At 46.9% G+C, this 21,905-nt stretch overlaps 12 protein-coding genes across 12 annotated transcripts; 7 read left to right on the top strand and 5 right to left on the bottom strand.

Moving 5' to 3' along the window:
- Positions 1-1,013: 1,013 nt before the first annotated feature.
- Positions 1,014-1,526, bottom strand: J056_004863 (uncharacterized protein; the record flags this gene model as incomplete). The annotated part of the gene is made up of 2 exons (XM_009270053.1): positions 1,014-1,359; positions 1,411-1,526. The coding sequence occupies 2 exons, from the start codon at positions 1,524-1,526 to the stop codon at positions 1,014-1,016; spliced, it is 462 nt and encodes a 153-aa protein (XP_009268328.1).
- An 84-nt stretch (positions 1,527-1,610) lies between these two features.
- Positions 1,611-1,992, bottom strand: J056_004862 (Putative pterin-4-alpha-carbinolamine dehydratase; the record flags this gene model as incomplete). The annotated part of the gene is made up of 2 exons (XM_009270052.1): positions 1,611-1,799; positions 1,858-1,992. 2 exons carry the CDS (start codon positions 1,990-1,992, stop codon positions 1,611-1,613), a joined length of 324 nt encoding a protein of 107 aa, XP_009268327.1.
- A 341-nt stretch (positions 1,993-2,333) lies between these two features.
- J056_004861 (Isoflavone reductase-like protein P3) lies at positions 2,334-3,230 on the top strand (the record flags this gene model as incomplete). Its single annotated transcript, XM_009270051.1, has 1 exon — positions 2,334-3,230. One exon carries the CDS (start codon positions 2,334-2,336, stop codon positions 3,228-3,230), a length of 897 nt encoding a protein of 298 aa, XP_009268326.1.
- Positions 3,231-3,301: 71 nt separating this feature from the next.
- J056_004860 (uncharacterized protein) lies at positions 3,302-8,307 on the top strand (the record flags this gene model as incomplete). The annotated part of the gene is made up of 15 exons (XM_009270050.1): positions 3,302-3,775; positions 3,822-3,926; positions 3,979-4,110; positions 4,166-5,070; positions 5,116-5,767; positions 6,058-6,231; positions 6,294-6,468; positions 6,520-6,583; positions 6,629-6,880; positions 6,925-7,042; positions 7,090-7,225; positions 7,286-7,523; positions 7,570-7,666; positions 7,728-7,968; positions 8,015-8,307. 15 exons carry the CDS (start codon positions 3,302-3,304, stop codon positions 8,305-8,307), a joined length of 4,056 nt encoding a protein of 1,351 aa, XP_009268325.1.
- A 49-nt stretch (positions 8,308-8,356) lies between these two features.
- On the bottom strand, positions 8,357-10,316 carry J056_004859 (Nuclear envelope protein ndc1; the record flags this gene model as incomplete). The annotated part of the gene is made up of 4 exons (XM_009270049.1): positions 8,357-9,873; positions 9,923-10,018; positions 10,068-10,167; positions 10,215-10,316. The coding sequence occupies 4 exons, from the start codon at positions 10,314-10,316 to the stop codon at positions 8,357-8,359; spliced, it is 1,815 nt and encodes a 604-aa protein (XP_009268324.1).
- A 286-nt stretch (positions 10,317-10,602) lies between these two features.
- On the top strand, positions 10,603-11,604 carry J056_004858 (uncharacterized protein; the record flags this gene model as incomplete). The annotated part of the gene is made up of 6 exons (XM_009270048.1): positions 10,603-10,754; positions 10,804-10,964; positions 11,008-11,080; positions 11,126-11,257; positions 11,309-11,370; positions 11,420-11,604. The coding sequence occupies 6 exons, from the start codon at positions 10,603-10,605 to the stop codon at positions 11,602-11,604; spliced, it is 765 nt and encodes a 254-aa protein (XP_009268323.1).
- Positions 11,605-11,866: 262 nt separating this feature from the next.
- J056_004857 (putative translation initiation factor eIF-2B subunit epsilon) lies at positions 11,867-14,165 on the top strand (the record flags this gene model as incomplete). The annotated part of the gene is made up of 4 exons (XM_009270047.1): positions 11,867-11,980; positions 12,025-12,149; positions 12,196-12,655; positions 12,708-14,165. 4 exons carry the CDS (start codon positions 11,867-11,869, stop codon positions 14,163-14,165), a joined length of 2,157 nt encoding a protein of 718 aa, XP_009268322.1.
- A 300-nt stretch (positions 14,166-14,465) lies between these two features.
- On the bottom strand, positions 14,466-14,897 carry J056_004856 (Histone H2B; the record flags this gene model as incomplete). The annotated part of the gene is made up of 1 exon (XM_009270046.1): positions 14,466-14,897. The coding sequence occupies one exon, from the start codon at positions 14,895-14,897 to the stop codon at positions 14,466-14,468; it is 432 nt and encodes a 143-aa protein (XP_009268321.1).
- Positions 14,898-15,270: 373 nt separating this feature from the next.
- Positions 15,271-15,693, top strand: J056_004855 (Histone H2A-beta; the record flags this gene model as incomplete). Its single annotated transcript, XM_009270045.1, has 1 exon — positions 15,271-15,693. The coding sequence occupies one exon, from the start codon at positions 15,271-15,273 to the stop codon at positions 15,691-15,693; it is 423 nt and encodes a 140-aa protein (XP_009268320.1).
- A 297-nt stretch (positions 15,694-15,990) lies between these two features.
- Positions 15,991-18,738, bottom strand: J056_004854 (putative U3 small nucleolar RNA-associated protein 13; the record flags this gene model as incomplete). The annotated part of the gene is made up of 4 exons (XM_009270044.1): positions 15,991-16,746; positions 16,817-18,568; positions 18,614-18,665; positions 18,713-18,738. 4 exons carry the CDS (start codon positions 18,736-18,738, stop codon positions 15,991-15,993), a joined length of 2,586 nt encoding a protein of 861 aa, XP_009268319.1.
- A 25-nt stretch (positions 18,739-18,763) lies between these two features.
- Positions 18,764-20,033, top strand: J056_004853 (putative translation initiation factor eIF-2B subunit gamma; the record flags this gene model as incomplete). Its single annotated transcript, XM_009270043.1, has 2 exons — positions 18,764-18,810; positions 18,860-20,033. The coding sequence occupies 2 exons, from the start codon at positions 18,764-18,766 to the stop codon at positions 20,031-20,033; spliced, it is 1,221 nt and encodes a 406-aa protein (XP_009268318.1).
- Positions 20,034-20,160: 127 nt separating this feature from the next.
- On the top strand, positions 20,161-21,376 carry J056_004852 (26S proteasome non-ATPase regulatory subunit 6; the record flags this gene model as incomplete). Its single annotated transcript, XM_009270042.1, has 2 exons — positions 20,161-20,299; positions 20,349-21,376. The coding sequence occupies 2 exons, from the start codon at positions 20,161-20,163 to the stop codon at positions 21,374-21,376; spliced, it is 1,167 nt and encodes a 388-aa protein (XP_009268317.1).
- Between the last annotated feature and the right edge of the window lie 529 nt (positions 21,377-21,905).

The following is a 21,905-nucleotide window of genomic DNA, read 5'->3' as shown; positions in this document are numbered from 1 at the left end:
TCAAGTTGATGACAACAACTGGTATCTCGTAGAGTGTGGGATCTGGATCTGGCACGTCTGGGCGGTTCGGACATCGAGAATGGTGACCATCGTGAGAGGTACCATTAACACCAATTTCAAGCTCATGAGACTGTTTAATCTTTCTGGATAGAGGCTGTAATAGAGATCGAGCACGACTGAAGCTGGATAAATTTCTGGTACTTGCTCAGAGCTGCTGCCTGATTCGAAGTTCACTTGTTGTTTCCTTCAGCTTTATGTGCGCCTTTTACTTTTTCTTTTATGAGAACATAATTGTATTCGTTTAAGTTGGTTAGGTGATATTCAGATGATAAGACAGTAGCGTGGAAGTAAACCAGGAAGAATGAATAAGAATTGAGATAATTACGGCCGTGAAAATATGTAGGAGCTCTTCTTCCTATCGTCGTCCTGTTTTAAGCCGAACAATTAAGATTTTTGCGATTCCTCAAAGAAATCATGAAATTTTATAGCATTAATGAATTCTAGTGTAGTAATTACATAGACAAGCTACGCGCCGATACTGCAAATTCGTTTTATCAGCAACCAGGGGCTCTTATTGGCTGAGATATCGGATCCACGGCCAGGAACGAGGGATCTACAAACGCGAATAGGCGATAAGAAATTTATCGGTAGTGAGAGTGGAATAAATTGATAACATTGATTTATATTTCGATGTCTTTCTTTTGCCATCGGAACAGCCTAATCAGCAACCACGACAAGCACAGCACCCACAACACCCACAACAAAGACACACTACATGCTCTGATATATTGTATACTTTTACATGAGATTTAACCAAGAGCGAAGCGAACTATGCTCAATTAGAGACCGCGAGAAGAAGATGAAGAGGAAAAGAGAAGACAGACCGAGATTGAGAGAGCCCTTGTGAGATTGAGATTACCCCACTACCGCTAGTAATACAAATGTATTTGTGTCGTCGTGAAGAAATGCGTGGAGGTATGCTAACTGCGACCAATAGGCCAAGGAGGGTGTATTCAAGCAGCAGTAAGAGGCTGACGATGTCTTAAACCCCTGTCAGCGTCTGGAGGTAGAGGAATATTTGCTGCTTTATGAGCGTGTAGATCATTTGAGCTAGCTTTCAAGTTGCTAGCCAAAGTTTTCAAACATTGTTTGTTGATATTAGAGCGTTTATTGAAATTATCATTGTTTATGCCTTCGAGAAAAGCATTTCTGATGAGGGAAGAGTTTTCCTTCTTCTCAACAGAACTAATTGTGGCTATATCGACAGCAATTGGATTTGAAACGTTATCGACCACACGCACACGTCTAGCGTAAACACCGAGAGTTCTGAAAACAACGTAAGCAGATGCGTCAAGTAGCCTGGAATTGAGATTGAGAAGGTTTTCTTCAAATCAAGATAAACAGACTGACATCAAGAAGATGATAGGGAAAGCGACGCCAAAGGCTAGGTATCTGCAGCCGAGTATAGCCACCCTGATTAGATCAGGTAAAGGTGGATCGAATAAAGTTTGAATCGCATTTCCCATTTCGCAGCTCCTCAACGCTTCTGGCAGAGGTGATAATGATCGTATCAAGTAATAAACAGGATATATCTAAAATAAGCGTTTAATTTACATTCCTTCCAATTCCCTCTCTCTATCGTTATAAGGCCTAGCACCGAATGCTGTTTGATAAGCCTTGTTGCATTCCCACGCTAGCTCAATGTCTTTCGATGTAATCCCAGGCACGGCTTGCGCTGTGGAGTGCGTCAGCCAATTCAGTCTAACATGACCATACATGTTGGTGATCGTTGGATGGTGCTGTTATCGGTGAGCTGTGGGCTGTGGCTGTGGCTATGATTCAAACACCCCAACTCACATTATGCTTCACGCATTCATCTGCGACGGCGTTTATAAACTTAACGGCTCCTCTAAACCCTTTAAACGTGTAGAGCCTCTCTATGCTGTTATCGCGCTGCTTGTAGTTTTCCAGCTTTGGAATTATCTCGGCCATTTCATCATTATTCAATAAACTTGGTGAAGCGTCGCTGCGGTGAGGAGGACAAGGACATTCTTGGGACACAACGCTAGAGGACATTCTACCTATATTTATTGCAGGCTTTGGCAGTACTCTTTGGCACAGGCTGAGCATGAATAAGTTGAATAGGTTCAACCAACGCGTAGCCTCTTTATAATGCTTGAAATTTGAATATTTAGACTATCATACATCGGGGATTCTGGAATATTCAATTTACACTGGAAGCTATATAGCACGCCTGTAACGAGACATGCGTGTCTAGTCTAGGTCTATAAAATCGCGCCCACACGCAATCTACTCGTTAGACTTGAACTGTAATGACTATAAGCAACTCAACAGTTTTGATTATTGGCCCAACTGGCTTTGTCGGTCAGCGTATCTTTAACAAACTCCTTATTGCCAAAGAGAATGGCAAGCTTGGGAGGGTTGTTGCAGGTGTCAACAGACCCACGACTATCGCAAATGCCGATGAAACCATCCACCTCGATTACAACGACGAGCAAAATCTAATGCAGCAACTCCAAGGAATTGACGTTGTTGTCTCAGCAGTCAGTATCACCCCAGAAACCTCTGCATCGGCTGATAAGCTTCTCGCTGCAATGGCTTCTACCAACGTCAAGCTCTACATTCCCTCAGAGTTTGGCGTCGACTACCACAAAACGCAATTCAATAAGATTTCTGTCTTTGAAGCAAAGCAGCGTCACCGCGAGCATGCTAGGCAGTTCGATTTCAAGACTGTTAGCCTCTACAATGGAATCATCATGGAATTCACGTTTGGTAAACTATTTGACATGAAACAGCTTGAGTGGAAGGTGCTTTCTTCAAAGGAGAGAGTCGCTGTCACCTCACTCAACGATCTCAGCTCTGTTGTTGCCTTGTTGGCAGCCACACCATTTGAACATATTGGTGCACTCAAAGACGAGATATACATTTGCTCAGATTGCAAAACTATTCACGATTACGCCAAGATTTTTGAGGAGAAGACCAAGCAGCCTGTTGTACTTGTTGACCAGAAGCGAGATGAATACCTCGAGAAATACGAGCAATTCAAGTCTGGTAAGATTCAGGGTGATCCAACTGATGCATTTAAAGCCACTATGCACCTAATCGCCAGCGAAGGATCAATAGACTTTTCTGTCCATAATGACGACAAGATGTTTGATGTTCCTTGGACATCTGTTGAGCAGTACGCCGCGTCAATCTGTCACGATTGAAGCTTTGCTGATCTTTTATTGTAAATTTACTTGTATTTCTTGTTTCTTGCACTCAAACCACCGTTATCTAAATGTCTGATGATGATATCGAAGATTTCGATCTCGATCCAGAAACGCTGAATAAGATAGCAGCTACTGAGGCCCACTTCCTAGCCTCACAGAAGCCAAAGCCCTTTGATTCTCCCATCGATGTGCCTTCTCCCGACGATCCACCACCACGCAAGCTAACACGGAGAACTGGTCCTTCGATATCCAACACTCTCGCACGCTCAGCGCAACGCCTTGATATACCCAAGCCCTCAAAACCCGCCTCCGCCTTTAGGAATCCACTTGCTACCGATAACCAACATAATGGTGAGGATGGAAGCTTAGATTTAGATAATAAATCGTTTGGGGCATCTGCTCAGGCTAGGTCTACACCGGCGTTTAATGTTGAGCCCGTGCGCGCTACGTCTGCTGTTTCTGCTGCTGCTCCTTCTTCGCGAGGTAGCAGTGGCAGTGGTCTTGCAGTCGAGATTGCGAGGTTGCGTAGACAGCATGATGAGGTGGGGAGGATGGCGCATTTTGCAGCCTCATTCTAACCTCTCTCAGGAAATGGAGAAACGAATGCAGACTTCGAACCAGTTGAATGCACAATACGAGATTAATTTTCGCGCTCAGGGTGAAATTGAGACAGTCAGAAGACAGGCATTGAAAGTGAGTGCTTCTAGTTGCTGTTGCGTAGTGCACCATATAACTATGCACAAAGGATCAAGAAGAGCTCAAGACACAAAGGGAGAAGCTTCGTATGGAGAATATGCGTTTAATCGCACTCAATAGCGAGCTGAACAAGAAGTCTGAGGCGAATAACGAGAAGATGGAAGTCAACATGATGTTCAAAGTGAGTCGTTGTATTTGCTTGACATGTCTCACTGACCATGCTCGAATAACTACAGCAACACGAAGCTGAGACTTCGGAGTTGTCACGATCGAGAATTAGCACAGCCAGCCCGGAAAAAACACAGCGGCGTCAACCAAGACCGCCTCTTGAAGGCTTCAGCGACTTTCACGACTCGTTCGCCGCTGCTTCGCCGTCCTCTCACACGCGCAGTAAGACAACTGCGCCTCATGCAATACACAAGCCAGCAACAGCACGTGCAAATGCAAAAGCAAATGGAAACATAGGCAAGACTCGCATAAATAGAGATGGCGACGATATGGACTGGGAAAGCGAGCAGCCTTTCTTGCAGAAAAGCAAAGAAATCTCAGCTGAGAAAGCTGGCGTCTCTAACGTCTGGACTGAAATTACGCAGCTTATCTTCAGTCATATATGCTGCTATCCTTCAATATCAACCAAGGCATATAGACAGCTGACACTTCAACTAATCTTAAATGCACCGTTTGATGAAAATGCTGTAGCTAGAGATGTGGAAAGGTATAACAAGGCATCTATAAAGCTGCTCGAGACATTTGGGGAGACGGTGATGGAGTTCGATCAGGGCGATGCCATTAATAAGGTCGTTAAGAGTCTAAACGTCTTCGTGCAGGTTTTCCTCAACTGTCAAATGCTCTCCCATCTAGCTGAGACATTAGCATTGCTGGCATCTCTTGTCTATGCACATGAAAATATACTGGGGTGTCTGTTGGATCCCAGTAGTGGTAGAGAGGGAGTATCGCTTGTGTCATCTATAATCGACCTCATACTTGCCCACTTGAAGCCGGGTAAGAGTATCAAGGGCGTTGAAGAGTCCAACGAGCCTGAATTGATAGTAGAAGAAGTGATCAAAGATAATCTCACAGACTGTGTACTAAATTTGCTCGAAATTATAGTGCTCCAATCTCAAGATATTTATCCGAACAAGTGAGTTTTGTGGGTTTATTGATAGTACAAACTAACGTAGATTAGATTGACTCCGCTTTTGATAAACTCGGAGGCTTTACAAATACCACTGCTACCAAGTCAGAAATGGTGGTGTGTACATAGATGGACAAGGTTTCTGTTATTCGCGTCTGCGCATAGGCTTTTGACAGTGGGAATATTAAACCAGCCACGAAGCAATCAAGTGCCTAGCGCAGAGAACGGGTACAATGCAACATTATTGAGTATGCTCTCTGGATACCTTACGACACGACATGGAGGAATGACAGCATTAGACACGCACCATCACCAGCTTTTAATCTTATCATTACTACATACGGTATCTGTAGATGATGATACGGTACTGACGACGCTAGCTGACAGCAAAGTATTGATACCTTCTTTGATCAACCTGTTGGCAAAAGACAGTGGTATGCTGTGGAACGAAGACAGCGTAATGCTTTATCCTTCAGAGATGGAGTACTCGACAGAGATGGTGGTTGATCGAATAATACCGACGCTGCATCTGCTACACAAGTTAATAATAACAACCAACGAGGCGAAATTGGCTCAAAAGCTGCAAAATAATAGAGCATCATTTCAACACATGTGTATAGTGAGTCTAGGGCGGATAGCATTTGCACAGTGTCCGGACTTTCTAAGTGAGACGTATAAGGAAGATATGGAGTATCTGTCGGAAGTGGGTCGGGATCTGCTAACGCTGATAATATCACCAGATGAAGGGGATATGGTGTATTTAACTTATAATAGTGATGATGATTGAGAATATAATAGGTGTCATACTTGTACCGTCACGTCACCTCAAAATGGAATTGAAGGTATTGATTTTAATATATTTGACTAAGAGATTAGAAATTAAGACAAAGAACGAGACATTATACAATAACTTATTAATTTACATAACTAAGTTGATATTGCAAGTGAGTCGAAAATATACCAGCCTAGTCACGCCTACTCATTCAAACCAAGACCGATAAGGTTGAGCACAACTGGAAGAATCTTCTGAGCGATTCATTGGATTTGGATAACAGTCGTACACTCTACAGCCAACTTCGAGAGTTTCCAAGTAGAATCACAACCGTAAACGATCTCGATGACTTTTATAAGGATATTTTCAATCTGATACAGCCAATGGCAGATGGAGTGAGTTTGGAGTGCTTTCATACCACTCGTACTCATAATTACACCCCGTTATTCCCACTCAGATCTATCAAGATCACCAAATCGACCCATTCAGCTTATTTGGCCTTTTTATCCGCAAAGCCTATTCCACCAAATCGAACCTCACCTTTGAAGGCTCCATAGACCTCCTCAATGCATTTCAAGCATTTATTTCTACCGATACTTCTGTCTCCCAAGTCGGCCAATATGAGCATCAATGTAAGTTTCAAGTGGTTTCTTCTCATCAGGCTTATATAAATTTACTCTCAGTACTCTCCTGGTCAAGTTCAGAAGTCGATGAGATCATTCCAAGACGTGTCGAAGCTTTCAATGAGTACGTGTCCTTATCTTGCTGTTATCTCTCCAACTTCCTCTACAGATTCCAGACTGCTTTCAACAAATCTGATATTCACAGCGGTTCTGATAGCCTGCGCAAATTCTTCGACTACAGACCTTCGTCAATCAATTCGGATACCATAACCGGCTCAGGTTCGCACCAGCACGCTTTGCTATCGCTGGCGTCTTTCTTCATTTCTCAGGGTGTGATAGAGGAGGCTCGGCGTGTGCTCAATGAGTCGCTCACCATGTCTCGGATATCGAAGGATATAGAGACACTGAATGGGTGCAACAGGTGGGTTTATTTTTTGCGACGTTTTCATTCTAACTGTCTAACAGACTGCTTCGCCAGCTAGACAGAAAGCTTGCCTGTCCCGATCCCCATGCGAAATCGCTCGCCTCGGACGACATAACGGTGATGGACGAGTTGTTTGATATTAGGGTAGCGATTGGTAATGTGAGTCAAGTGTATACACGCTGAAAACCTCCAACGAAGACACGCAGGGCGATAAGCTGAGCGAGTTGATGACCCGCTCTACCAGAGCGCTGGTGAGGCTGGATGAGGCATCTGCACTTGATAAGGTGGATGCATCACTACAGACATGGGCAGCTGTGAATGCAGCGATATGGGAGCTAGCTGGTGCGTCTTAGAAGCGTAGCTATGCACAACCACAACTAACAATCGAAATACTCAACACAGGCATCAAATCTATCCGCGACATATACCAAAAATTGGCAACACATGGCGATACGTGGCACACATCTGCACAGCTAACAACTCGCATAAATATATCCAACCAGTATGCGCAGAACGGGGACTACACAAGAGCACTACAGTGCCTGTTCGATGAGAAGCTGCTGAGCGAGATCAATCTCGTCGAGTATGCAACCTGGACAGAGGGAGTATGGGCAGTGCTGCGACGCCGTTCACAGAGAATGTGGGTGGTGAAGAGTGATGATAGACACGACTGAACCGAAAACCAGGAACCAACACAGGAAAGGCCCTGCGTCGGCTGCGTCTAGTGAGGTTGGTATGATAGGCAGGATTGATGGGCTAATTTCGCAATGTATTGCAAGTGATGTGGGTGTTTGGTGACTCTACTTACCACTCAACTCAATTCTCACACGCCATTCTTACACAGGGCAATAGGGATCTCGCACTCGAGCATCTCCTGTTGGCATTCAAGATGGCTGACACTCGCCAGTATTTCCCTCTCAAACTCAGAGCATTTGTTGAGCTGGTCGGGATGGAGACGCGCTATCAGTATGGTATAGATGTGGGCGACAGCGACGGAATGTTCGAAAGAGCTATCCACTCCCCCGACCGCGCGGTACAGGCGCGAGCGTGTGCAATATATGCCGAGAAGGCCATCGCAGATGACGGTAATTGGTTCAGCTGGCGACACAACCAATCTGACATCTTCCACAGACATGCGAATGGCTGGCGCACTCCTCATCAAGGCTGAGCATATCTATGAGAAACTGCAAGATGCTACCAGGCGCTGCGACTGTCTGTATGCTTTGGCGGGTGTATGGGATAGGTGTGGGGACTCCGCCAAGCGTGATATGGTTGTAGAGACACTGGTGGCGGTGGAAGAGGAGTGCGAGAGCAAGTCGCCGGGAGCGGTAAATTCAGTGCGCGATAAAGTTCACGATAAAGTTCACGATGTCGTCTCCTCACTCATCCAACAATGGGGGATAGTTATAGCGTTGCGCGCGTGAGCGATATGTAAGTGTAAGAAATAAATTAACAGTTGTACATGCCACAACCCTACAAATCTCTAAGAGCAATATCAACCCTACCCGAAACCTGTTCATCTAGATTGAAAGTGGCTATGTAATCTTTAAACGCGACAAGGATAACTGAGAGTGCATTCCTCAATTCCTGCATTCTAGTGTTGAACTCGTGGATATGTGTAGTGGATTTAAGTAGCTCCGATTGGAAACGCTCATAAACAATGAGAGTCTCGGTTAGCTGAGCGATTACGTGAGGTATACTGTGTTGGATGAGACCGTACTGATCCTCGTTGATCGAAGCTGCTCCAAGGTAAGCCAATCCGAGTGCAGACAGACTGACTAGTTTCATTTCAGGTGCCATGAGTTTAATTTTGGCATTCACTACAGCCTGCTCATTCCCGTTGAGTATCTTTCGAAGCATCCTTAGCAAATCTTTAGGGAGGAGCTTATCAAAGCCTATGACAGCATCTTGTGTACCTTTAGCGAGTGGTTTGGGTGCATCCTTGAGGAGGGAGCTTGGAGTGCTCTTTGGTGATTGTGATTGATCGACTGTACTCTCGAATGTATTTCTGGGAGGACGTTGGTAGATCTTCTCATCCTGAAGCACTCTTAGGTGTTTGCCGGAGCTGGAGGTGGCGGTGGAAGTGGCTGTGCTAGGAGTGTTCAAGTGGTGGAAAGGTTTATCAATGGCTGCATCACTTGTCGCGCCTCTCGACAGCACCTTATTCCTACCATCACTCATCTCTTTCACGGCCAAGCCAAGGTACTTATCCCAGGAAGTAGGGTTGCGGTTGATGTCGCCGTACACGGACAGCCGGCGTTGCTTGTCGGTGGAGAAGACCATCACGAATTCGAGATAGGCGAGGTGTCGGTAATACGTGTCTTCACAGCCGAGTCCATCGAGTAGACAGTCGTTGGAGGCGGGCGATACTTTCGATATCAGCATGGGGTGCACGCTGTAGACGTCAAAGAGCGTATTGGCGACTTCCCATGTAGTGGTGAGGCTGATAGTGAAGAGCATAGTGCGGAGAATTAGCCCGAACGAGAGATTGTTCTGGCGCAGGAGGGAGAACAGGTGGGGTCTGAAAGTCGAAAGGGAGAACGTCGCGAGTGTGCGGTAGATGGGCTTCTTGAGTAGAAAGTAGCTTGAAAGGCAAGTGAGGACGGTAATGATGGAAAACTTGACACCACTGGCCAAGTTACGCTTCAAGTGTGTTAGTACGCGTTCAGAAATGGATTGTGAGATGTTGGAAGGGAAACGCGTGATGAAACGGTCAGTCCAGAGCTGGTAGATCGAGTAGCTGATTGCGAGAACAATAGCGTTTAATATAAAGAAGATGAACCTCTCGTTGAACTGCCAGCCGCGTCGTTTGTGAGTGGTGAAAGGGGTGAATTGGGCGTCTTCTTCGTGAGTAGAGACGCAAGCGAGGAAAGAGATAGCGTATATAACAGCGCTTAGGGCATATACACTGGTAGAGCTGTATGTTTTGTTATTGAGGAGAAAAGATTTGATTCGTTGGGAAGGAGAGGAAGGAGAAGGAGGAGGCTTGGCTGGTGTATGTGTGAGTGTGGATATTTACAGTACACACTCTTAACCCACTTATCAAGGCCAATTTGCGGGTTATAATGATTGGAATTACGCTGAGAGAGAAGGCAACTGCAGCGAATAAAAATCTATTGAGTGATATTGTGGATGCTGTTGATATATTTGAGTGATATTATCTTTGAATTATCCAAAAACCCACAGATTCTATCATTTAGATTTGAAGTGGATACAGAGAAGATAGTGCAAGTGGAGAGGAATGTGAGTAGAACCAATCTAATCATTCTCTTGCGTAGTACAAGCTTTGGCTGGTGTTAGAATGTCTTCAAATGGCCAGAACCACACATACCTTACACAACGATACATACGAACATTGTCCCGCTGAAAGCTTTGTTGGGCGTATCTTTAGCTTTGGTGGGGCGTTGAGTGAAGCCACCGGCTGTGAGGACATGTTGGCTGTTGACGGTTCACCTTGAACACGATTTGGCCATTTAAAGAGTGAAATGAAGGGAAACAAAGCAATTAAAGTGCTACACGAGATATTTCATGGCTTTGGTAGAATTCGTATCGATTCAGATGATACAGAGCCAGCCAAGTTGAGCCAGTTGAGCCAACCAAGAAAGCAATCAACGCAACCGAGGCATCCAAAATCACACTCAGGGAGTAAACCAATAGCCCAGGCAAAGCTCAAAAACGCGTGTAAAGCGTGCGTTTGTTATTCCTTCATTGTAACGCTGATGCTTATGGTAATATTAGAAATTAGGGGTAAAAATGGCGCCAAAGTATCGTCTACGATTCCATATCCTACCCAAGCCTCTTCTCCCGCTTCTTCTCCCTCCAAAAGAGGATTCACGACGTCACCATCGGATGCACCACACGCGGAGCAATGGTGGGTTGATAATGAGGAAATTGATTGTCACTAATACACCCATATTTAGCCAAGGAATTACCAAACAAGCAAAGAGATGCACACGGCGTGTCAAGCTGGATAAAGTCGAGACAGGTGAAGATTTTCATCGATTCTGTCACCAGCATGGGAAGGATATACTGACACAGAAGGGATTCTTCAATAAGCGTGGGGTTTGGATTGAGTTTGATTGTGGGTTGAGTGTGTTGATAGTGTGTTTCTAATGCTCAAAAAGTCTGGATACCACAACAACGATTGTCCACCTTCACTCAAATACAATTGAGACTTACGATGGAGAAGCCTATAGCGTGGGTGACAAGGTATACCTCTATTCAATTACTCACAATAAACAGTCACGCAGATGTAGCTGGATGGATTTATGTGTATAGCATGCCACAAACAGCAAGACACGCAGAGTACAAAGTGGGAAGAACAAACAATATCAATAGAAAGATCGATAATTGGAGTAAGCAATGTAATAAGGAGTTGGTGTTGAGGGAATATTTTCCATCTTCACCTGTCTCAAGCACATCTAGGCTACATACGACATTTGCAGCGGATCCAGGGTTCGTGTGTAAGCATGTGAGTAGATTGGAGAGTGAGTGGGAGTGTTTGTTGGGGTGTTGTGACTGACGTGGCTGTTTCAGGGTTAATACACCTAGAATTGGCAGAATACAGCAGTAGAGAGTCAATACAGTGTGCACAGTGCGGTAAAAGACATAGAGAGGTATTCAAATTACAACGTATGTACAACAGGAAAGGCACGGAATTTGAGAATGTGGTGAAACCAATGATAGAAAAGTGGAATAGATTAGTACAGCTGTTAGAATAGCTAATATGGTTGTCAGTATACTCTCCTATACACTACACAGCACACAACACCCAATTGCATTCAGTCGCGGGTGGGTTTCTGAGGCCCCCCTTAAGCGTTATCGGCTCATTGATATTCAGCGCCCAGTGCTATACTTCATCCTTGTGCTGTGGGTGTTGTATACTGCGCTATACTCAATTCACTCACTCTCATGGACGTCGCCATTGAAGAGGGAAGACAACGCCTTTTGGTTTAAAACTTCGAAGAAAATTTAAAATCTAAAATGGCACCAAATAAGCCATTGGATAACGACGACGAGGAGAATGGACTACAGGCTGTCGTATTTGCAGACAGCTTCAATTCACGTTTCAAGCCATTTACAGCTACCAAGCCGAGGGTGGGCGTCAGGAGCGACTAGTAGACCTATCTAACGATATACAGTGTCTGCTACCTCTAGTAAATGTTCCAATGCTAGCTTGGACTTTGGAGAGCCTCGCTGCAGCTGGAATTGGACATGTGTTCCTATTCACTTGCACACACGCTGATCAGATAAAGGAGTGGTTGAGGTGGGTGTGATATGCGTATCAGTACACCCATCTAACACGCCTAAAGGAACTCTCACTTCTCTTCTGCTCACTCCACTCTCACTGTAACTCCAATTGTGTCCACCACTAGTGTTAGCGCGGGTGACGCAATTAGAGAGCTAGACGCTAAACAGCTCATACGCACCGACTTTGTTCTTATCTCAGGTGACGTCGTTTCTACGGTGGACATCCACCGCGTTGTCGCTGAGCATAAGGAGCGAAGGAAGTCGAATAAAGACGCGATCATGACCATGGTAGTGAAGAGAGTTGGTGCTAGTCACAGGCTTAGACCTCCAGCTGAATCACCCGTCTTTGTTATTAGTCCCGAGAATCACCAACTACACACATACTCCACTATAGCACATCCATCCACCACCAAATCTGCCACTCACAAGCGTATCTCCATCCCTGAAGAATCTCTCGAAGCTGGTGAGCTGCAAATAAGAAACGATCTCGCAGATTGCTACATTGATATATGTGCAGTGGATGTGAGTTTTTGTGTATTGTATTGTCTCACTTTCTCACTCTCACTCCCTTCAGGTCCTCCTTCTTTTCACTGAAAACTTCGACTATCAAGATCTGCGCCACGACTTTATTAACGGGATCCTCACCTCGGATCTTCTTGGCAAAACGATCCACGTGCACGCGATAGAAGACGAGGAGGGGGGTTATGCAGCGCGCGTGATGGATAGCCGCTCATACGACGCCATCAGCCAGGACATAATCTCTCGCTGGACGTATCCGATGGTGCCTGACGAGTGCATGCCTGGATCTGACCGACTCCTGCATCACCGCGGACACCGCTACTATGGGAAGCAGGGGGTGGATGTGGCTGAGAGTGCGCGTGTGGGTGTGTGCTCGGTGCTCGGCTCGCATTGCACTGTTGCGGCGCACTCTACACTCGACAGATCGGTGCTGGGGCAGGGTGTGGCTGTGGGGGAGAACACCCAACTCTCCCACTCGTACATCTGGAACAAAACCTCTATCGGCAGTGGCTGCAGCATCTACCAGTCTATCGTCGCTGATGGCGTCGTTATCGAGGATGACGTCTCTCTCCACACCGGCTGCTTTGTCGGCCATGGAGTGCGTCTGCTGAAAGGAACCTCGCTGCCGCCCTACACGCGGGTAGGTAGTGAGAGGTGGAGTGAGGATGGTGTGGATGATGGGAGTGATGAAGAGCACTCCAACCATCTCGACAAGAAACGCGCCGCCATCCTCGGCCCATCCTCCACGGCCTATCTCTGGCCATCTGACAAGGTAGACATGGAGGTAGAAGATGTTGACAGTTCCGACGACGACGAAGAAGCCGCGCTGAGTATGCGCTACTCTCGCATAGGAATGTCAGCTGGCACGGCAGCCGCCCACTCCACGTCGTCCCTCTCGACCATCTCAGGCGGCGAGAGCGACGAGAGTGAGGAGGACGACGACGAGCTCCACCACGCCACTGACAACCTTACGCTCGAAAACGCCGGCAAAGTTGGCGCCGCGGCTGACTTTGCCCACGAGTGCACGCAGTCCCTCGAGCGGGCATTCGAAGAGGGCCACACATCCGAGAACGCCGCGATCGAGTTGAAGACACTACGCATGGCGTCTAATGTGCCTCTCGGGGAGGTGCGCAAGGTGGTAGTAGACTTCTGTCTCAGCAAGGTGGAGACGGAGGCTGGTGAGGGTGTGCAGGCGTACAAGGCTGTCGAAGATGTGCTGGGCAGGTGGGCGCCGCTCGTCGTCGAAATGACCAAGGAGGACCAGACACACACTGTCCTATTAGCACAGCAGTTCTGCGCTATCCACCACGCTTCTCATGCAAACATCTTCCTCGCCGTGTTGAGGGCTCTCTACGAATACGAAATCGTTACAGAGGACGCCTTCTTCGCGTGGTACAAACTCGATCAGGCAAGGGCAGATGGAGGGATTAAGTCGTTGTGGGATAAGTCGAGAAGATTCATCGAGGCATTGCTCGAAGCGGAGAGCGAGAGTGAGGAGAGTGAGAGCGAGTAAACACGTGTACGATATATGGAAATGCATTATACAGCAAAAACATTGATAACGCTTGATAACGCTTGATAACGCTTGGTTGGATTGCTTGGATTGCTTGGATTGCTTGGAGATTGAATCAAGTTGACTGAGGGTTGAATACATCAAGGGAATGCTTATTTAAACCAACAAGGACGCTGAATAGTCTATTCCGTCACCTATGCCAATTCTACCAATGACATTAATTGTCTCACAATAACATGTTCAATAGCGTAAGAGCAATAAGTGAATACAATTTATAAATACAAAAAGTGTACAAGACGCTTAAGCCTTGGATGAGGAGAACTTGGTAACGGACTTGGTACCTTCGGAGATGGCGTGCTTTGAAAGTTCACCAGGGAGGATAAGACGGACAGAGGTTTGGATTTCTCTGGATGAGATGGTAGACTTCTTGTTGTAGGATGCGAGCTTGGAGGCTTCCGAAGCAACTCTTTCGAAGAGGTCGTTGACAAACGAGTTGAGGACACTCATGGCTTTGTTGGAAATACCAGTGTCTGGGTGGACTTGCTTAAGGACCTTGTAGATATACGACGAGTATGTTTCCTTGCGGGACTTGTTCGACTTTTTCTTGTCGCCCCCGTCGGCCTTTGGAGCCTTAGCTGTCTTCTTACCACCCTCTTGAGGTTGCTTGGTGGCAGAGGCTGGGGCTTTACCAGCGGTGGAGACGGGCTTCTTTTCTGCTGATTTTGGTGCCATTTTTATGGATTAAATGAGATGGTTGATGGATTTAACCAGGATTGTCAACGCGTATTTTATACAAAGCCCAAACTGTTCACGTCACGCGATTCAACATTCTTGTCAATTCTAAATCCGGCCTGATGTTGAGTGATCTCCGTGATCAAGGGGGTAACAGTGGGTAAAAAGCACACCAAAATTTAGCCAGATTTATGAGGATTTTTTTCATGTGCTTTTCAGAGTTTTACGCGCACTCCTCCACCTGCTACCCACTCTAGATCAAACCATCAATTTCCAAAATCAGAAGCGCGTGTCGATTTTGATTTCCTCGGTGGAGTATAAATACTGCAACAGCTCCCTTCTTCTCTCGACACTCAACTTATTAAATCAAAACATGTCTCAACAAGTCGGCGGCAAATCTGGCGGTAAATCTGGCGGCAAGGCAGGCGCAATCGACGGAGGTCGCTCCCGTTCCTCAAAGGCCGGTCTCCAATTCCCAGTCGGACGTATCCACAGACACTTGAAGAATGGCAACTACGCCCAACGTATCGGTGCTGGTGCCCCTGTCTACTTGGCTGCTGTGTTGGAATACCTCGCTGCAGAAATCCTCGAGTTGGCTGGTAACGCTGCACGCGACAACAAGAAATCGCGTATCATCCCTCGTCACTTGCAATTGGCCATCAGAAACGACGATGAGCTCAACAAGCTCCTTGGCCATGTAACCATCTCACAAGGCGGTGTTATTCCAAACATCCACACGGAACTCCTCCCATCCAAGACCAAGAAGGGCGAGGGCATCGACTCGCAAGACCTTTAAGCTATCACCCATCACCTGTATTTGTAGAACCAACTGCATCAACATTGTACCTTAAATAAATGATATTCCTTTTAAATCAGACTTTTACACTTGCAATTCGAATTCCATCTACTCGGATTGTCTGAGGTGAAGATATAGCATTTTTCTTCTTGGTATAAGCCTTCTCTTGATGTACAATTTGAGAAAAAAAGAAAAAAAAAACACGCGTGTAGCAGCAATTGTAATGAAGAATTATACCCTTTAAACTTGATATGTGCAATAAATATATCTATATAACCATTCCAATGTAATGTCTGACTAATCCACATCCATCTCACCCACATCCACATCCGCAACATCCCCCAACCCATCATCCATTTCCTGCAGAATGAAATCGACGACGTAGCTCTCAGTGACGAGTTTGTCAGCGCGAGAGAGGTGTCTCTGAGTGTAGGGGAGGAGGCCCTCGATGATCTCCTTGAGCGATGCGTGTTCCTCAGCCGCCTTCTTCTCGCCGCCGAGGGTAGTAGGAACGGTATGAGGGACAAACTCGCCAGCTGCATCGTACCCTGGATCGCGGCCCTTTTGCTCATCCTCCTTCCTTGCGACGTCAAAAGCCGTGCGAATATCCGCACCCGAGTGCGTCCTAAGCACGACGTGCAACACCACCTGTGCAACGGCAGATGAGCGATTGTGAGCGTTCCATGTGCGCACATGCAGCAGTAGTCTGCGAAGGTCGTGTGCGTCAAGTGCGCCCACTGCGCCGTCAACGCTGCTGCCGAGAGTGGAGCTATTTTTCGTTTCGCCACGCGCTCCTACCTCCCGCCACACTGTCTCGAAAAGCTGATACAACCTGCGCGGCTGGTCCATGCTGATAGCGAGTGAGATGGCTTTCTGGTAGTCCTTCACAGCGACAAGGTTGGCAAGTGTCTCCGTCTGAATTACACCCTCTTCGCGCTCGGCCGCGTGGCTTTCCTCGACTGTCTCCGTGGCGTCGTCCCAGAAAGTCAGCAAACTGTCACCCCCACCCGATACGCACTCTGTCGAATCGGGGCTGATGTCGAGTGCCCAAACCTGAAGTGAGTGTGAGTTTACAGTGAGACTGAGAGTGATAACATCACCCGCTTTACACAACCCCACCCACCTTATCCTCATGTCCATCGAGCGTCGCTACACACTGCTCTGTGTGGAGGTTCCACAGTTTAAGCAAGCCGTCAGCGGCAGCAGTGAGCATCTGTTGGCCGTTACTCAAGAAGGCCAAATCCAAGACACTGTTAGTGTGTCCTTCAAGTGTCTTGATGCAGGAGAAATCGCGTAGTGACCAAACCTTAACGGCGCGATCACCGCCCGCAGTAGCAAAAAGGCGGTCATAGGGCGAAAATCGCACCCCCCATACACCGCGCTTATGTGCCTTGAGTGTAGCGCGTAGATTCACACTCGCGCGTTGCCCTCTCGGGTCGAATGTCACCTCAAACAATTTCGCTGTACGGTCTTGGGATCCTGTTGCAAGATAGCGACTGTCGGGGGAGATATCGAGTGCGTTGATGTCTTTCTCGTGGATCCGCTGCGTGGTGTATGAGGAGAGGAGATGTGGGTTGGTTGTTGAAGTTGGCGCAGCACTATCACCCTCATCTTCCTTAACCTCATCTACTACCCCACCTAACACACTCAGATCCCACAGCTTGATGATTCGGTCTTGCGTTGCGGAGATCAGGTAGCGCGCACAGGGCGATATGGCCACTGCACCCACCGATTCCCCGTGTCCACTCGCTATAGCTACACAGTGGAATTGGGCAGCATACCTCTTCCATACGCGCACACTGCCGTCTTTGCTCCCACTAACGAGCAATCCACGCTGCGGCAGCGCCTTTAAGCTAAGGACTGTGTCTGTGTGTCCGGTAAGAATCTGCTGCGTGTACGGGAGAGTGTGTTTGTTGAGGATGAAGATCTGCGGCGCGTTGGTCGCGATGGCGATGTCGGTGGGGGAGACATAGACGGCGGCAATAATCTGGTCGGGATAGCCAATGATGTGTCTAGGGGGAGCTGGAGTGGAAGAAAGGGGGTGGAAGGAGATTAGCTGGTCGTGCCCCACCGACATGATGTGCGGGGTTGATTGTATATTGACCAGGTGCGCAGTAGCTAGCCCACCAGTACCATCATCGTCATCGTCGTTGCTGTCGACTCGTGTCGACTTGACTACTCCGCCACCGTAGTCGTGCTGCTGCTCGCCTGAGACAACATTATACGACTTTAAACCAGCCTCACCAGCAGTGAAGAAGGCGTCTTTTGAGGGGAATACACCTACGGCTTCAATGGCGTTGAGTGTGGGGAAGGTGCGCATTAGCTTGGGTGTGGATGAAATGTCCCATTTGAGTACAACGCGGTCTCTAGCGCCGGAGAGAAGGGTGTTGTTGTCGAGGAGAGACAAACCACGGACAATAGAAACATGGCCTTGTAGAATGTGCTTTGGTTTGTTGTGGTTTGGGTGGTTCAAATCCCAGATTCGTATGTGCGTGTCTGTAGAGCCCGTGATGAGCTGGAAAGAAGAGCCTTGACGACGCCAGCAGAGAGCAGAGACAGGACCAGCGTGGCCTTTGAAGATGTGGGTGGTGTAGCCTCTGTGGATATCCCAAACCTTAACGACGCCGTCTGCAGAGCCAGTAGCGAGGAAGGCGTTGGAGGAGGATTCAACGGAGGAGACGAGGATAGGGGAGTCGTGGGGTTTGTTGATGATGCGAGTGGGTGAAAGTGAGTTGTTGTGCAGTGAGTGGATAGTGATTGCGTTGGTTGTAGTCGTTATAAGCAATTGACCCGCCCAGCAGAGAGTAGAAATGTGATTTCCATCAGAATTAGATTTTGCTATCAGATTACTAGTGCTGAGGTTATAAACAATAGCCTGCGTGTTTAGCGTAGTGGCCAGATAACAGCCATCGCTACTAACATCAACAGAACCCTGGGTGTGGATGGGTTTGAATGTTTTTGAAGGGGAGAAGCTACAAATTTATAAGCGTCGTTGTCAGTAAATAATAAACAAACTCACGATAATTTTAATCCTGGCTGTTGCATTCTAACGTTAGAAGAAACAAGAAAAATGTCAAATCAATTCAAGGGGATTATTGTGTGTGGATTTGGGCAGAAGTGGGTGGTGAATTAGAGTGGCTATTAACATTCTAATCAGCCACTCCAGACTCTTCCCTCTCACTGAATCAACCCCAAAGCCCGTCGTTAGCGTTGGAAACAAAGCAGTTATAAGCTACGTGATTGAATGGTGCCATCAGTCACAGCTCAACGATCTCCTTGTCCTTTCGCCGGCTTCTTTCTCTAATCAACTCACTCCTCTTCTCAAATCGCATTCTGTCCACTACAACTCCGTAGACGACGACACCTGCGTCAACTGGGAGACTGCTGATTGGTTAAGGCACTTTGCTCACCTCATAAACTCCGATTTCATCATTCTCCCTTGCGATATCATTCCTCCACCCTCTTTACCTCTGTCTTCTCTTTTACAACAACACAAAACATCTCATTACAACACTCTAATCACTTGTTTGTTATACTATAACCACTTGGATTACGGTACTCGTGAAGGTCCTGCTCCTTTCACCTGTATCCACGACAAATCTTCAAACACACTACTAATTCCACCAAGTGACTCTTTAGATGGTGTCGATTTGAAGACTAGATTGCTCTGGGAGTTCCCTAATCTGTCTCTCTCCACTAAACTCCTCGATGCTCACGTTTACATTGTAAGGAAGGGTGTCTTAGATTTACTCATACAGAGACCACAGATATCGAGTATCAGAGAAGATCTGCTTCCATGGCTCTGCAAGTGGAGCTATCAGAAAGGCCTAGGTGATAAGTGGTCACATCTCCTTCATCTTGCACAGGACCCATTTATCGATGCACTCACTCACTCCACAACTCAGTCTTGTTCAAATTCCCCAGAACATCGCCTACGCGTGCAGTATTTCATCCACAATCCCAACGATGGCTTAATAGCTCGCGCAAATACTCTCGGTACCTATGCTGAACTGAATAGAGAGATTCTTCGTACGCAAAAGCCAGCAAAAAGTGTGATTACCGCAGACAACGTTAAAATTGGTGAAAAGTCTTTAATCAAGATGAGCATTATTGGCAACAATGTCGTTATTGGGAAGGGGTGTAAGATTATCGGCAGTATCATCGCGGATAACGTGGTAATCAGAGATGGCGCAAAGTTGGACAACTGTATCGTCTGTACGAGGGTCAAGATAGGTGAAAGAGCAACGCTGACGTTGTGCGATGTCGGTGGAGACAGTGATGTCCTTAGTGATACACATGCTAAGAATGAGAAAATTTCATTGGATGGATCGAGTGGGTAAGGGATGTATTTGTATTTGATAAAATGTATTTCAGGTGTTTTTAAGTGTTTTCAAAGGTTTTAAAGGAATTTATATGTTCCCTGCCATGACACACCTTACAACCAATTCCCCATCGTCATCACCCATCATGTCTTTAGATAACGACGCTGTACCTGCGATACCAAATCTGGCGCTTGCGCAGTGTGTATTTGTACTTCAGCAGCCATCTCTAGCCCATATCCATGACTCTACGCGTAAGACGCTGATTGAGGCGATAAATAGGGACGGTGAGTTGATTTCCTGTGGCTTATTCACAATACTCACTCGAACTCCCAGAAATGGCCCCTTTTGCTGCCTCTCTCCCATCCTCCATCCTCCCACAGAGCGAGAAAGACGCACTCGTAAGCACCCACCAGCCACGCAACCAAAGCACAGTCGATGAAATTCACCACGCTATCACCAAAGCTCAAGCTGAAGAAGGCGAGTCTGAAATCAGCGATAACCTCCGCAAGCTCGCTGTTCATTACGTGCGTATTGGCGATAAACCAGCTTCCATTCCAGCCATCACCGAGGCAATCAACAAAACAGCCGGTATCGGTCACAAGATTGATCTTAATCTGCTTCTTATCAGACTGGGGCTTTTCACCAACGATCACCGTCTGATCACCCAGCACATCGCCGCTGCTCAAACCCTCGTTGACCAAGGCGGTGACTGGGATAGACGTAATCGTCTTAAAGTCTACGTTGGTCTTTATGCGCTCATGGTGCGCGATTTCCACAAAGCCACCACTCAATTCCTCGATACTCTCTCCACTTTCACCTCTTACGAGCTTCTCGAGTATGACGAATTTATCATCTACACCGTCATAGTATCCCTCCTTACATTGGACAGAGTGCAATTAAAGCAGCGCATTATAGAGAGTCCGGAGGTAGTTGGATTGATGCACAACAACGCCTTGATTAAGAATCTCGCTAACAGTTTATACGATTGCAACTACGCCCTTCTCTTCAAATCGCTTGCGGGGGTTGAGGAGACCTATCTTCTTCCTTCTCGGTACTGGAGTGGTCATGCGCGGTTCTACTCGCGCGAAATACGTATTAGAGCTTATGGACAATTACTGGAGTCGTACAAATCACTCAACATCTCTCACCTCGCTAACACTTTCGGCGTGAGTGACGCTTTCGTTCACAAGGAATTCTCCTCTCTTATCCCGGCCGGTCGTCTCAACTGCACACTCGATAGCGTGGCCAATGTTGTCGTCAGCAGTCGCAAAGATGCCCGTGTGGGTAGCTATCAAGGTGTCGTAGCTGGGGGCGATAACCTCCTCAATTCCGTGCAAAAGTTGGCACGTGTGTTGAATTAAGTGGGTTGATGTGGTGTTAAGGCGGTAACTCAAGTGACCAAAATCAACTAACTAAATCAAGTTAAAAGCAATTTATTTTATGCATGTTTCATGTCGAATGTCTCATGTTCCATTTCTTCGACTCGTTTGACGCGGTGCATAGGGCAATGGAGGTCAGCTGTGGTGTGTGTGTGTGTACTGCGTTGTTTGTTTGGTGTGATGAGGATATTGGTCGATATGTGCGATGCACTCAACTGACCTAATTCGTGTTTGGATATATTGGGCGTTATGAGTACGTATGTGTGCGCATGAGCATGATTTGCCACTCCATGCACCCCTATCAAGCGCTCTAAATAGATTATTTTCGCGTTTTGCTGCTTTGTCCTGTTGTTGGAAAGCTGCGAGGCATTTCAAGTAATTGGGGGTGAGGGCGTTATGGGCAAAGAATCCACACAGCCAATTGATCCATTTCGCGTTTCGTAACTCAACCTCGCGTTTCATTCACTCGATCCAAATAACAAAGACGCGTCGACAAAGAGGTTTAAATACA

This window comes from Wallemia ichthyophaga (assembly GCF_000400465.1).
Source record: "Wallemia ichthyophaga EXF-994 unplaced genomic scaffold scaffold9, whole genome shotgun sequence".
Taxonomy (NCBI): Eukaryota; Fungi; Basidiomycota; class Wallemiomycetes; order Wallemiales; family Wallemiaceae; genus Wallemia; species Wallemia ichthyophaga.
This window is presented reverse-complemented; position numbering and strand designations above follow the sequence as displayed.